At 42.2% G+C, this 15,183-nt stretch overlaps 1 protein-coding gene across 2 annotated transcripts; it reads left to right on the top strand.

Moving 5' to 3' along the window:
• Positions 1 to 6,356: 6,356 nt before the first annotated feature.
• On the top strand, positions 6,357 to 13,990 carry aktip (akt interacting protein). 2 transcript variants are annotated; one of them, XM_023790357.2, is made up of 10 exons: positions 6,357 to 6,569; positions 7,736 to 7,914; positions 9,789 to 9,997; positions 10,367 to 10,431; positions 10,513 to 10,613; positions 11,260 to 11,348; positions 11,848 to 11,946; positions 12,555 to 12,662; positions 12,827 to 12,887; positions 13,109 to 13,990. In XM_023790357.2, exons 2-10 carry the CDS (start codon positions 7,873 to 7,875, stop codon positions 13,214 to 13,216), a joined length of 882 nt encoding a protein of 293 aa, XP_023646125.1. In that variant the 5' UTR covers positions 6,357 to 6,569; positions 7,736 to 7,872; the 3' UTR covers positions 13,217 to 13,990. The 2 variants fall into 2 exon arrangements, with proteins under 2 accessions (XP_023646125.1, XP_023646126.1); XM_023790358.2 differs by lacking the exon at positions 6,357 to 6,569 and adding an exon at positions 6,883 to 7,021.
• The last annotated feature ends 1,193 nt before the right edge of the window (positions 13,991 to 15,183 follow it).

Here is a 15,183-nt window from a genome sequence, read left to right as displayed (position 1 = left end):
CATAAGCAGGTAGGAAACATCGCACCTATACTCTTAAGCCAAATGAATGATCTCCCAAAAACAGATGGAAATCAAGATAAGTACATGAAAAACTCTTATTTAGGGTGACCAGATTATCCATGTCATCCCGGACACCTTGAGCTAGGACAGGATTTGTAACCTACCATTGTAATTAAAAGACCTGGATTTCACTTAAGCACCGAGTTCTTGCTGTGAGCTGATTGGCCAGTCTCCTATAATCATCCATGTGTCGCTAATGTTAATGTGCAACAGCTGGATGAGTCAAGGAAACAAACCAGTAAAAGCACAAGAAGAACTGAACAATTTAGGCAGTTTATAAACCTGAAGTTGTTCAAGGTGTCCGGGATGACATAGATTATCTGGTCATCCTACTGTATTATGCTGAAACATGTACAAGGTCAATTAAAGAGAGGCTCTTCAGAAAGAAAACGAGAAATCTCAAAGGTACCTGTAACAAAAGGTGAACTTTTAAAAGCTTTACATTAGAATGGTTATACTGTGGGGGGGGTTCATACATTATAGATGTAGCTTTGTCAACATAACTGGAATTGATATGATTGCAGGCTGAAGTCCTTCCATTTCAATTTTCACAAGAAATATAAAAAGTTCACGGAGTCCGAATTACACATCATGCCTACCTCTTCGGACATAAATACTTCATTGCTTTGGTTCAACTCTGCACTTGTCTGGTTTTATTTACTGAGAAGCTTGAAATGAAAACAGCCCTGTGACCTCCTTGAAGGAGTTGAGGCGGCCAAAGTTGCCTTTTTAATACCGAATCTGTCTCCATAAAGGAGATGGGCTGTACCGGGGCGGTCTGGCTACGGATGACAACATAGGCTCAGCTTTTTGGATCATTCATCTCGCCGAGCAATATTCATAAATTTAATTTTTCAATCCATTCTACTTTTATTAGTTTGGGTGTTATTAAATGAGATTGCTTCATCTTAATATATTCCCAGAGCTGTGGGAGCGGGACTGTGCACTGTTATTCAAATCCAATAACATGCCCTGTATTTTGTGAATGGCACTAATAAATGCCAGTCTCTGATACATTTACAGCTGTCCCTCGCACATCTATCACCGTGGGTTCTGGGTATCCTTGTGTCCTCTAGAAGTACGAAGGGAAATGGCTGCAGTCGCCTGAACCTTAGATCGATACTGAAGTTCACTTACACAACACAGAAGCCAGACGACTGACATGTTCGTCTGCACTTTCTCACAGTGAAGCCCTGAACCCGGAATCCCCACATGACCCCATTTTCACTACTCTACAGAGTAATGAACTCATCGAGTACCAGTACTCAATAAATCTGTCCTTGAGTACTACACAGAAAAAAATACCACATCACTCATAACCACTAAAACAACAATGTTTTTTTGTGTTTTCCAGAGTACATGGCATAGACAGAGATCTTCCCCTCCAAAATAACAAACACAGTTATCCAGACATCTGTAGTCCTGAGCATGTAGACCTGAGCTGCATCCATGCTCTTGACGCTATCTTGCTATGGCCATGGGTAAATGTCCACATTCCGCTTTACCTACAGTACCAGCAACATTCCTGCCAAACTTACCAGCAACAAAGAGTCTAAGAGCAGAGTAGGATACAAGTCTGTCTTACATAAAAAATGTACTATATATGAGAATAAAGACTGCATTGTAAAAAATAATTAAGATAATTAGTTGGTCTTCTGGGAGTGGGTAACCATGATTTATAGCAAATAAATACTACATGTTCTTATCAAAAGGACACCTATAAGCCAGCCTAATATCATTAACAAGTAAACTGTAAACTATGGAGTATCATTACCTGACCTTTCACATCACGGACACTCAATCAGCGATAGATGAAGTGAACGCCAGGGCATGGCAGTGTGTTTCAACCGCTAATTTAGTCCTCTTAAATTCGTCTAGGTTTTGAAGCATTAGCGAGCTGTTTCAGCAGGCATTGAAGCACTAGCCTTTGCCAAATGCTAGAGAGCTAAAGCGTTAGCATTGCCAAATGGTTTCAGTACGGCTGAAACATTAGCTTCTCTAACACAGGTAACCCATCAGCATCCCTGCCTTGCTGCCTCCTTTACGTACATACCGTACCCATGCTAGTCCTCATGGAAAGATTGAAGCTTAAGAAGCTTACCTATTTTGGGGAAACGACCTTTAGTTTTAATATAAATATTTTCTATCACCATTATTATATAGTGAAATCTATGCAGGTGATCAAAGGAGTGTTTTTTTTCATCCATATGAAATGCCACAGGGTGTAGGCTTGTGATTGAGGCCCCGTCACTTACCCCCCATCCTGCCCCTACGCCTCTCGCCTTTGTATTTACCTGCCCGACAATGGAAATGAATATGTGTCAGAATCCCTTCCTTCTATTTACTTGCTGGGCTTTGCCGAGGCAACTTTATGTGTGGCAACATTATCAAGAGCTTCATGCAGAGCCCCTTCATCATCTTCACATCTGTGCCCGCGCAACACTTGTCACTGTCAATCATGCCGCAGTAACACACAGCTGATTCTCTCATTTGGTTTAATAAAATCTCTGGGCTTATTTGCACTGCAAATCATTATACTGCATAATTGCTGCACTGAGGTGTAAAGCAGTCTCTGGCCTGAGGGACAAAGGAAAGCTATTGATATATGAAGATTTTTTTTACCTATTCCCCACCCAAGTCATTCAATGCCTAAAATGAATGTTGCATTTGAATCCAGCGCAGGTTCCCCAAATGCAGCCTAATGTTGTTATTAGTTATTATAAGGACGTGGAGTCATTTGTTCATGCGTTTCTGTGTCTTTGCCGTCAAGCCAAATTTCATTGGGAGTTGCCACATACTATTTGTAACTGTCATTTTAAACCCAATTTCCAGGCCTGAACCGGGAGGGGAGGGGGGACCAAGGATCTCCGAAGAGATGGACTGATCTGATTTACAGCCGCGGCAATTGTTCAAATTGAAGGAAGTGTCACTGTGCCGCTCCGGCGCCCTGGCCGGCTGACAAAAGGGAGCGTCCCTGTGGGCTAATCAGAGCCGATAACATTTACACAGCCATGTTTGACTGGGTAGTCTTCAAAAAACATGTTCATTGAGTTGATCTCTCGCAATTTTTGCATCACTTCTTGCACGGACTGAGAAATGCACATTTTCTTTTGCCATCACATCAGACACGTAACCGTGTAGGTAAATAATGGGGTTGAACCCCCCACCAAAAAAAAAAAAAAAGAATTTGCTACCAATCAGGCACATAGCCAGTTAGCAAACTTACGAGTTTGAACCCCCGTGAAAAGCTATCGTCAGGGTAATGGACAGGGCCTGCCCTGGATGCCTGGATGCTGCAGCAGCCCAGGTGAGATTCTGCTGAGCACCTCCACGCCCCAAAGCAGCCGAAAACAAATTTTATCTGGCTGCAAACTAGCCAGCACACATCTGATTTACAGGAAAAGTGGTGAAATATTAAAACTAGTGTAAGTAACCGTAACATCGTGGAATGCAACTGGAGATATTCCTTCTGATTTTTTTTTCTCTCGATATTCTGCTCCCCATATCCAGACGTCGCCCAGGTGGTCGCCTACGTCATCGCTGGACACCTTCTGCCTACAGGCCAGCATGGTACAGCGGTGCAGTATACTATGCCATACCTTTCAACCACATATACTGTAATAACTGTATTGTGGCTTAAAAAGCAACATTGTGTCTCACACTTCCTGGGCATATGTGTGGAGTTTACATATTCCCACCAAATTTGTCTAGGTTTTCTTCCCTTAATGTGACACGCAGTGCAGGTGAATTGGGTGTCTTGCCCTTAGTTGTGCCCTGTGATGGACTGGCATTCCATCCAGGATATCTAACACCCTGAGCTTCATGGGATGGGTTCCAGCTTCCAGGCACACACATTATGGGAAATTTAGAGATGCCAGTTACCCTGTCTGCATGCCTTCAGACTGTTGGAGGAGAATGGAGTTCCCTCATGAAATGCACTCTATTCCTGAAGAACAAATGAGATTCAAACCCCACCTGTGGAAGCAGCAGCCCACAGTGCTGAGCCACCACACTGAATCTCTTAGAGCGATAATTTTGTCAATATGGACTGGCATCACCTAAGAATGTTTGTAAACGCTCGTCATCTGTTATCTATACATCTTGAATTACTTAGGAAAGTCATCTGAATGCATTTTGAAGTTTATTTCTGATTTCCTTTCATGAAAAAAAACACTCATGGTCTTTTAGTATCCAAGGCCATTGCACAAAATCTGAGAGTAAATTGTCCTTGTCCAGACCATGGTGGCAAGAAAACAGAATTAGATTCTAAGCAATAATTAGTCAATAATTGGCTTTTACATTCTAAGCTGGACAATGCCATTTTCCGCAATTAATTTCAGCAGTGAAGCATTAAATTAGATTTATTCTGAATTATTACTGAACTTAATTGTCAGTAAATTAACCATTAATCATAACTCAATAGTTATTTTCACATTCATAGCTTAGAAAAAATAAGCAGTTAAGAAACTTGAGCAATAGACCTACTTGTACAGCTGGACTTTTTTCAGTTTATTCAGTGCATATATATATATATATATACACTCACCTAAAGGATTATTAGGAACACCTGTTCAATTTCTCATTAATGCAATTATCTAATCAACCAATCACATGGCAGTTGCTTCAATGCATTTAGGGGTGTGGTCCTGGCCAAGACAATCTCCTGAACTCCAAACTGAATGTCAGAATGGGAAAAAAAAGGTGATTTAAGCAATTTTGAGCGTGGCATGGTTGTTGGTGCCAGACGGGCCGGTCTGAGTATTTCACAATCTGCTCAGTTACTGGGATTTTCACGCACAACCATTTCTAGGGTTTACAAAGAATGCTGTGCAAAGGGAAAAACATCCACTATGCGGCAGTCCTGTGGGCCAAAATGCCTTGTTGATGCTAGAGGTCAGAGGAGAATGGGCCGACTGATTCAAGCTGATAGAAGAGCAACTTTGAGTGAAATAACCACTCGTTACAACCGAGGTATGCAGCAAAGCATTTGTGAAGCCACAACACGCACAACCTTGAGGCGGATGGGCTACAACAGCAGAAGACCCCACCGGGTACCACTCATCTCCACTACAAATAGGAAAAAGAGGCTACAATTTGCACGAGCTCACCAAAATTGGACAGTTGAAGACTGGAAAAATGTTGCCTGGTCTGATGAGTCTCGATTTCTGTTGAGACATTCAAATGGTAGAGTCAGAATTTGGCGTAAACAGAATGAGAACATGGATCCATCATGCCTTGTTACCACTGTGCAGGCTGGTGGTGGTGGTGTAATGGTGTGGGGGATGTTTTCTTGGCACACTTTAGGCCCCTTAGTGCCAATTGGGCATCGTTTAAATGCCACGGCCTACCTGAGCATTGTTTCTGACCATGTCCATCCCTTTATGACCACCATGTACCCATCCTCTGATGGCTACTTCCAGCAGGATAATGCACCATGTCACAAAGCTCGAATCATTTCAAATTGGTTTCTTGAACATGACAATGAGTTCACTGTACTAAAATGGCCCCCACAGTCACCAGATCTCAACCCAATAGAGCATCTTTGGGATGTGGTGGAACGGGAGCTTCGTGCCCTGGATGTGCATCCCACAAATCTCCATCAACTGCAAGATGCTATCCTATCAATATGGGCCAACATTTCTAAAGAATGCTTTCAGCACCTTGTTGAATCAATGCCACGTAGAATTAAGGCAGTTCTGAAGGCGAAAGGGGGTCAAACATCGTATTAGTATGGTGTTCCTAATAATCCTTTAGGTGTGTGTGTGTGTGTGTGTGTGTGTGTGTGTGTGTGTGTGTATATATATATATATATATATATATATATAATATATGAATCCTTGCTTATGTATGACATGTGACAGTGGTTTACAACTCAATAAATTAAATAACAAGGATTAATGCTATATTAATGCGCTTCATTCTCTTTCGGTTAAAATAACTTCATCAACTTTGACATTGTTCTTTCTTTCCTAATAATTTCTACTTATTACAGTACATAACAATCAATGTAAGAGGAAACCTTACGTTTGTATATAAGTTATTTGAAATTAGGAAATGCAGTTAATTTCATCAATAAAATGTGTCGTTTACGGTCCATGTAAAGTTGTAAACAATCCGTAGTCTTTCTTTCTTGATTGACGTAACGCTCACCAATAACACGATCCGCTCGACCACAGGAAAATATTGGCCTATCAACATTAATCTGTGTGGGTTTTATAATGATTGACAGTGGTATTGAGCAATAAAAATGATCACGTCGAGTACTAAAAGAAGTTTAGCCAATCAGCGCTGAGATCACGCTGAGCATTGTATCCAATTTCAGTTGGGTTGGTTTCGTGAGAAAAGGTGGAGAGTTATGTTTGTGTAAAAAATGTCGGGCAGTCGATAGGGATCGGTTCGCGCACTGACAACCAAAACAACAGTCCTCTTAAAGTCGTCTGATAGTAACACGCTTTTTGCTTTTTATTTCGAAAGTAGTATGCGATAGTGTAACTAGAAGATCATAAGAGGTGAGTATACTTCCTGAGCTATTTAATATCTTCCTGTGACGATTGTTTTCAGTGACGTGGAATTAGTTAAAACTTTAATTTCGTGACACGGTCAAACATTTGTGAACTATTTTGTCGCCTTTACGTGCGTTGGGCGAAGGGGGTACTAGTGCAAGGTTCACTTGCATAAATATCCCGTGTTGAAGCTAAAGTGTTTGTGTCGGCGACTTTTTTATCGAGAGGCCCCTCAGCGAATCACATTGACGCATTCGTAGTCATGGCTAAGTATTGGCCAATGACAATCAAGAAAATGAAGTTGCACCGCCTTCTATAAAGTGCGGTTGAGGCGAAGTCAGGTATTTTGTCTGGCAGGTTTACTTTGAGGTCTAGCCAAGGAAGTCTGTGAGACCCTTATGACAGATAGATTATCCAACGCCGGTGACGCATACTGCGGCTAGTTCTGGGTTTCTCACGTAAGTTTATTTGGATCATATTGTATCGACGATGAGCTCGTCGCTAAAATACCGTTTTCTTGTATGCTGGAATGGTTTGAAATCAAGTAGAGTAGGCAGCGAGTCAGCTGGCCGGCTAACCAGGTTATCTGAAGGATGTGAGAATGAAACCGTTATCCTCTTCGGTGATTTATTGTTTGAGGTCGTCGATTAACTGCAGAAATCTTCTTCATTTTGCTTTTTTTATACTTTGCATATTATTCCCTGAGACGCGTATGCTATATACAGTAGCTGACATTTGGGGGGTAGGCTACGTTTTTTTTTACCGTGCAGTGAATGAATACAGAGCATGGATCTCCCTCGCAAATGGGTCAGCTATTTAAGCACCTTTCAAGAATAACAAAAGCATAGTTCGTTTTTCATTGGCTTATTTACATGTTCTAATATTCTTAATGCTTATAAGGTTGAGGTGTTTTCGGAAATGAGTAAGAGATAGCCCTTGTATTTAGATGAATGGACACCATGTAAAAGCTGACGACCTGTGTCAGGCCATTCAACGGCTACTTGATCCTTCTGGCGTTTGCCGGGCCTTGGCCTTATGATGCCGTTGGGCTGCATTCCTGCTGTGAACCCTGTGTACAGTATGAAATCATTGACTCGCTTTCCAAACCGCTGTCAGGAGATCAGCTCAGCGACAACTGTCACGCCCCTCACAGTATCCCATTGTGTTTACAGGCAGAAACTCATCTGTCATCCCCTCTGACCCATCGGCCCCCACCTCAGCTGTGACTGCGGATGTCAGAGGCCGTGGGGCTCTCGAACTGGGGCTGGCAGTGAGGCTGAGTTCAGGCCCGGTTTGCGATCCCTGAGTAATGAACACGTTCTGGAGCATGTCTGCAAACGCGGGTCGTAAGGTACGTTCATGCAAAATCTGCTTGGGCAACCTAGATATCAGATGCTCTGGTTTTCCATTAAGAGTCTCAAAACGCAAATCTTTTCACCACTGGGAAATCTAGGAAAATGGGTGTTGTGAAGAACATAGTGTTGTGACCTAAAAGCCCAAGCAGTTTAAATGGTCTAATATTTACCTCTTGCTGGAACACGGGGTCTGGATCTGTGTGGTTCTCTTGTCAGCCTGTTAACATAGTAATGAATGCTCTAAAGAACGCATTCTTGTGTGAATGGTGGTTTTTTTTATCACAAGACTCTTCTAATAGAACCGATTTAGATAATTACTCGCTAGTTAGACAGATCAAGCAGTATCTGAGCAAGCAGTTTACACTCTTGAAGTCCACAGTTTGTAGTACAGTGGGAGGTTTTTGCTCAGAAATAATTTTGCTGGCAAGCTGAAGAGTAGTTGAAAGTAAATAATCATTTGACTTAAAAGGAATAATTTAATTAATGGAAGTAAAATATGTTTTGTTGAGTTTGAGGTGTGTTTGCATGCACTATAGATACAGGATATTATTTACAAGCTGAAGTTTAACATCTACTTGGGTTTTGTATGGCGACGGGTGTGGCAACTTTGCTGTATATGGTTAATAAATCTGCTTAATTTTTAGGTTCAAGTTGCAATGCAGCTATTAATGTAACTGTCTGGCCTGCATGCCCCGGTTTGTCAGAATGCCGGTAGACCGGTATGGCCCTGTTGGTCTAGCCTAAGGCGTGCCTTGTCATAAAGCTGAATGTCACTTATTGCATGACTGTTTAATATTAGTATGTTTCTCTAAAGACCAAAGGAAACTGTGTTTGGGATCACCATGCATTTCAAACATGGACCTGTTTGAAGGATTGTGTCAGGAAGAGCTCTTTGACTTTTCTTAGGCATTTGAATATCTATTCTGTTGATTTGAGCAGACTTGTCTGTGATAGTTATTTCTACATTGGTAACACTTCAAAATCTGATGGACTGTAATTTTGTAATGCATGCGGTGAAACGGTTATCTGTAATTGGCTAAATGTTAATGCGGTTTAAGATTTACTTTACTTCAGTAGAAAATTTATTTTATATGCATAATCTATGAGCCATATGTGTTTAAATACAGGTCTTTCATTATTCTTAAAAACATTGAAATGGCCTCCCTTAGCTGATTCATGCAGGGATTTTATTCTTTCCTGTGGAAAAAATGAAATTCCACCCATGCATCAGCGTCCTGATCTCTGAAATACTACCGTTCCCCCAGAAATGCAAGTCCTGCGTCGTTTTCTGTTAATTAGGTCACAAGGAGGCGTAATGTTTGGAGTAAGGATATGGGCTGTACCATAGTCTTCATTTCCTGTGCTGAAAGGAAAGGGTGGAGCCAGACTGGAATGTTGGTGGGGTGTTGGAAGGACTGCCCCACCCAGATAGAAGGGGGTAATGTTTCAGGGATTATACTTGTGGAAATGCATCTCTTACTGATTGCTTTTGCCAACCCCCTGTCAAAAATTCTCTTGTCAGTTTCCGTTTAAGTTGGTGTTGGCTCGTCGCAGGCAGTTATGATGTAGAGTTGACAAGCACGCCCTTGCCCCAGTAACGTATGCTAGTTCTGACCTTGAGCTGTAAACCTTGTGCGTGTTTTGCCATTTTATGGGGAGTTGTGCTGGGAATCCCATAAGTGTCAGACCTGTATTTTACAGGTATTCGTTTTGCATATGACTTCGTTCAAATGTATTTTAAGAATGCATAAGCTGATAAGAATGCTTCTGTTTTGCAATCACACACTTGGTGCTCAGTCCATTTTCATGGTCTGCTTGCATTGCATTGAGAATCCAAAGCATGAGCTGTTGTCTTATATCCCAATGACAGAGATCTGACAGCGAGGACAAGGCAGGACCCGGGGAGCAGCGTGTCAGCCCTCCACGGGCCTCGTTTGGCAAGAAGCAGCTGCCCTCCATCCCCAAAAACGCGGTGCCAGTCACCAAGCCTGCATCGCCCGCCCCCTCTGCCCAGTCCACCAATGGCACACACGCATCCTACGGGCCCTTTTACCTGGAGTACTCTCTGCTTGCAGAGTTGTAAGTGTGCCTGTCCTTTCTACCCTTTATACTGTGACACGTGAGGTGTGTGTATGTTTTTTTTTTTTTTTTTTTTAAACCATTTGCATCCCAGGTATGTTGCTAGAAGCATGATTGAACAGATGCAAAGCTTTATATTTTGATGGACTGCAAAACGGAAAGCAGTCAATTGTCTAGTGAGCAAAATCACGAAAGGCAAAGTAAATTGTGTTTACAGTGTCGGATCCTGGTGCTGCTCTGCATAATGTGTTTCTGAGAGCGTTTAGTCTCCTCCTGGGTTCCCTTAGCTTCTCATCTGAGTCTATATCACTTAGAGAGCACATGCCTGGGCCCAGTTGGATGTGCAGTTCACTGCTGTTGTCTCCCCAGTACCCTGGTGATCAAGCAGAAGCTCCCTGGAATATATGTGCAGCCATCATACAGATCAGCATTAAGTATGACCCCCCCCCCCCCCCCCGAATAATCTCATGTGGCTGAGTGGAATCAGAACCTAATCATGTTACTTCTAATTTCAGTGTGGTTCGGGGTCATCTTTATAAGACATGGCTTGTACCAAGATGGGGTCTTCAAGTTCACCGTTTACATCCCCGATAATTATCCCGACGGGGACTGTCCTGTAAGTGCTGTAACTTCTCTTAAGTTGTGTCACTTCTTGAATGTTGTTGCATTTATGCCAATCAGGTTATCTTCCATTTTGTCACCTTAAGGGCTGCTTGCTGACTTTAAGCGGAACTATTGTGTAGACTAACCCTTTCTGTGGCAAACAGTGATATGCAGATAGGACAAGGAATGGGAGTCTGAAGCCTGAGGCAACACGCATAGTCTGACACCCTCGTGGTATTTCAAACGCTCAACGGAAGAGATGGGTGCACCTGTCATGAGGATGATGCGTTTTCGGGGAAAGCGGGCTGCTTCCGTTGCATTTCCTGAGAGTAGTAAAGAATTTCTTGTATAACATGGAACTGAAAATGATGCGGATTAAATTTCATGGAATAGGACTTGTTGTGCTGTAGAACCTGGCTGTACAACTTTCAGCCCAGAATGAACCTTTGGGTTTTGTATCTTGGATAAAGCTTTTTGCCAAGATGGAAGTCCTGTCACAAACCAGATTCCCGTTTGATGATCGGTGGACAAATGGCAAAAGTTTGCTGGGGTGCAAACAGGGTTGTGCGCTACCAGTATGAATTCTTGTTGGCCTTCACACACGCTTGGCTAGAGCGGCAGTCTCACTCATATCCTTTCCCGACTTGCTTGCATTTCAGAAGGTGGTCTTTGACATCCCAGTCTTCCATCCTCTGGTGGACCCTGTTTCGGGAGAGCTTGACGTCAAGAGAGCTTTTACCAAGTGGAGGTCAGTATTCTCCCAGTCCTGGTCAATGTTTGGGGCTCATGGCGCGCACACACACAACATAGGTTGTGGTGTTAATGTTATATTGATAAATAGTGTGAAGCTTATAGTGAAATGTTACTTCTAAAATCCTCAGACACCACCAAGTTAACTCTTACTCTATACCACAAGCTACCCATACAAGATGAAAGCACCATGCTTCCATTATTATGAGAAAATCGAAGCTTCAGTTCTCACAGTGGGTGAGATTACTTTAGGAATCATTGACTGGTTTTAGCCGGTTGGTCTATTTTGAAACCAATATAATTTTCGCTAATCATTGGTGCATGGGTGTTTCTGGCCTATGTTCTGGCTTTGATACAGGACTACACTGGACCTGTTACTTTGGTTGACCTGTCAGCTCGTGTGTACAACACACAAATCAGAATAAACCATTGTTGATTTTGCAGATGTCGTGCTAACGTCCACGTCATACCTGCTTTCTGTCCCTCTGAACCCACAGACGGAACCACAATCATATCTGGCAGGTGCTAATGTATGCACGCACCATCTTCTACAAAATCAGCACCCAGGAGCCCCTCAACCCAGAAGCTGCTGTGCTGTGAGTCTCTCGGTGTGGCCTTTCATTATGCACCGACTGCTTAGGTGAAGGTCATGGTGACCAGCTTAAGCAGATCAACTGCCTGTGCCTGTGAAGTCTGCAACCCAGTGTTTCCCAGTCCTTGGGGGACCTAAAGACAGTATATGTTTTTGCTACCTCCAAGCTCCCTGTAGGAGGGAGCAAAAATGTGGACTGTCTGGCAGGGAGCTCAGAGGGAATAAAAACATGGACTGGCTGTGGGTCCCCTAGGACTGGATTGGGGAAACACAGCTCCTAGCTGATCACGAGGCTTGCATTGCACTGGTAGTGAATTACTTATGTTGGGGTATGAGACGCCTTGCCTCTACTACAATAAGCTGGTCAGTAATTTGGCAGGTGGCTTTTAAATGTAGTTCTGTCATGCTTCCTCTTTTGACAGCAGCTATGACTTTCCTCCTAATGCATGCTTCTGTCTTGGAGAGCTGAACAGCAGTTGGTGCTGTGGTTGGCTTTGGGGCTATTGCTCCTGCGCTATGTGACCACAGTTCGCACACGTTTCCTGCAGACCCACTTGTTCAGGCAGACCACCCTTGCATGCAGCTCACATTTTACGTTTTGCATCCTCGCAGGTATGAAAAGGATGTCCAGCTCTTCAAGAGCAAGGTGGTCGACAGTGTGAAACTGTGCAACAGTCACCTGTTCGATCAGCCAAAAATAGATGACCCCTATGCAATAAGGTATGTTCAGATAAATAAAAGATATTGCTTCCTGTGGCAGTAAATGCAAGAATGTATGTCACCAGTTGCTTAATGTTTATACAAACTTCTGCAAATGTTCAAGGCATCATTTAGTTATTTACTTGGAAAATCAACATTGAGTTGCATGTCTGAATATTTTCTAGTTTCTCACCATGGAATCCAGCTGTACATGAAGAAGCAAAGGAGAAGATGTTCACTCATAAAGTGAGTCCTTCAGAATAGCTTTGGGTCATGAATGCACATTCTTTAAGGCACTTAACTCTGAAAAATAACATCTAGTATGAGGGAGTGAAAATGCTAAGTTGCTTTGTATGAAAGTGGTGCCCAAAAGTTGCTTGGTTATTTTTCATCTCTGAGGTGAGTTGACTGAATGCCAGAGGGAGAACTGAGGTACCCATTGGGAGGTCTTTCATTTATTTTCACAGAGACGGCCTGAGGATCATCACAAGGGACTGCAGGTGTCTGGATTGTCGTGGGTAAAACCAGGATCCACACAACCCTTCAGTAAAGAGGACAGCAGCCTCCAGACATGAACCTGCAGCTCAACATGCTGAACACTAGAGGGAGTCACCAGCACAATGGCTAATACCCCAGACTTGCTAGAGCAACTTCTTTTGTGTAAATGAATTTGATTGGTTTAAACTTTGTCAGTTAGTATTGATACTGTTCTAAGTTACTGCCCAGAATAGGTTAAAAGTAGGCTTTTGATATCCCTGCTATAAATTGAGAATAAATTACATTTGATGAGTCTGCAATGCTTAGAGCCGTGAATGACTACAGGTTTTCCCTTCCCCTCCTGATCCATATGAATGGTTTACGGCGTCTTTACAAACGAATGCTTAATACTATATTCTGATGGGCCTGTCTCATCAGTTGTATATGGCTTAGCCATATGTGTCACGTCTTAAATAGTTCTAATATATATTGACAGAGCAAGGTAAATATGGTTTTTAAGAAGGTAATTTAATCATGATCCATGCCTACTTCTGTAATGTAATTTGAAGTGTTTGGTTTATCATTTAGGCTTATTGATGTGTAAATATTGGAAGGATTTGTGTAAATGAAGTTGTTTGGACAGGTAGTTTTCTGGAAATTCTTTTTGGCTTATTATTTATGTACATCTGGAAAGCTTTTTTTATGTTTGATTTACCATTTGGCTCTGGCCTTTGTTTTCAAACGAACTAGTTTTTTTTTTTTTTCTCCCAGAGGAAATTACTTCAGACCTTTGTTTGAGATACTGTATAGGCAATGCATTTTTAAAAGGCAAATTTTCATTGGAATAAATTCAATAAAATCACTGAACCTGAGTATCGGTTTTGACACTGGTAAAACTATATGAATGGTCTTATCAATGTAACTTAAATACAGTTGCCAATGTAGTGTTAAATTGATTCTGCTCAACATAACCCCTTAACTCTACCGAAGAGAATAGGCTACATTCATCCATCGTATAATTGTCACCTGGAGCCTATTGCGGGTAGCACAGGAAACCCGACAGAGGTGAATCCTGAAGAGGTTCTCAGTCCATCATATATCACACTCACACATACAATACACTACAGGCAATTTAGACACACCGATTAGACTTACTGCAAGTCTTTGGAATGTGAGAGGAGACCAGAGTAGCAGGAAGAAACTTGTCAGATGGTGGTTAAGACTGTAGCCTCACATTTCCAGGGCTGTGGGATCAATTCCTGATACTCAACTTCCAGGTTCACTGTGACCCCGCATTAAATAAGCACTCGGAAAACAGCTGGATGTTTAAGTCTCACAGATACATTCCAATCCTGATGTCCATAGTTTGACTTGTTCTCCCATTATAATTTGACTACAAAGGCAGCACCTGTCTCATACCTTGTGGTTACTGAGGAGGAAGCATTTTAAAAACTCGTGTGCAAGTAAACAACGTTGATTGTTATTTTTAGAGATTTGAATCATATGTTTTTTTTAGTCATAGGTGGCCTTTATTTATAAAGTTGCGTTCACCCATTGCTTACGCCTTAAACATTTAAAACATTTTGCAGGAAGTGACTAAAATCTGCAGTGATCCTAGAATTAAATTTCAACATATAACATATATAATATGCATACTATTGTTAAAAAAAATGCACTATTGACCTTAAAAAAGGTCCTCCCTGTTGTTATTAATGGGTTTTTCTTAAGGGCAGCACAATGAATAAATTGGCCATTTAATTTGCATTAATCAATTGGCATCAACATGTTTACATTATTGTATCAGGACTGTACGCGCTGATCCAAAAACTACCGAGGTTCACTGTATTATATCTGAACTCCGATGGAGACTCATATTCTAACACGATTTTACTTTTTGACCACGTCTGGTGTGGGAATTAAACATTTATTTTAGATATAGCGCTACTGAACGGGTCCGGGGTTAAGCAGGCGCTGTACCGCGACCGGCCACCTGAGGACGCGGCTCACTGACGGACGGCTGCCAATACGCGACTTTCTGCTGTCTCTCGGCAGACCGCCTCGGCGT

The sequence above is a fragment of the Paramormyrops kingsleyae genome, chromosome 11, assembly GCF_048594095.1.
Source record: "Paramormyrops kingsleyae isolate MSU_618 chromosome 11, PKINGS_0.4, whole genome shotgun sequence".
Classification (NCBI taxonomy): Eukaryota; Metazoa; Chordata; class Actinopteri; order Osteoglossiformes; family Mormyridae; genus Paramormyrops; species Paramormyrops kingsleyae.
The sequence above is the reverse complement of the archived record's forward strand: the minus strand, read 5'-3'. Positions and strand labels throughout refer to the sequence as shown.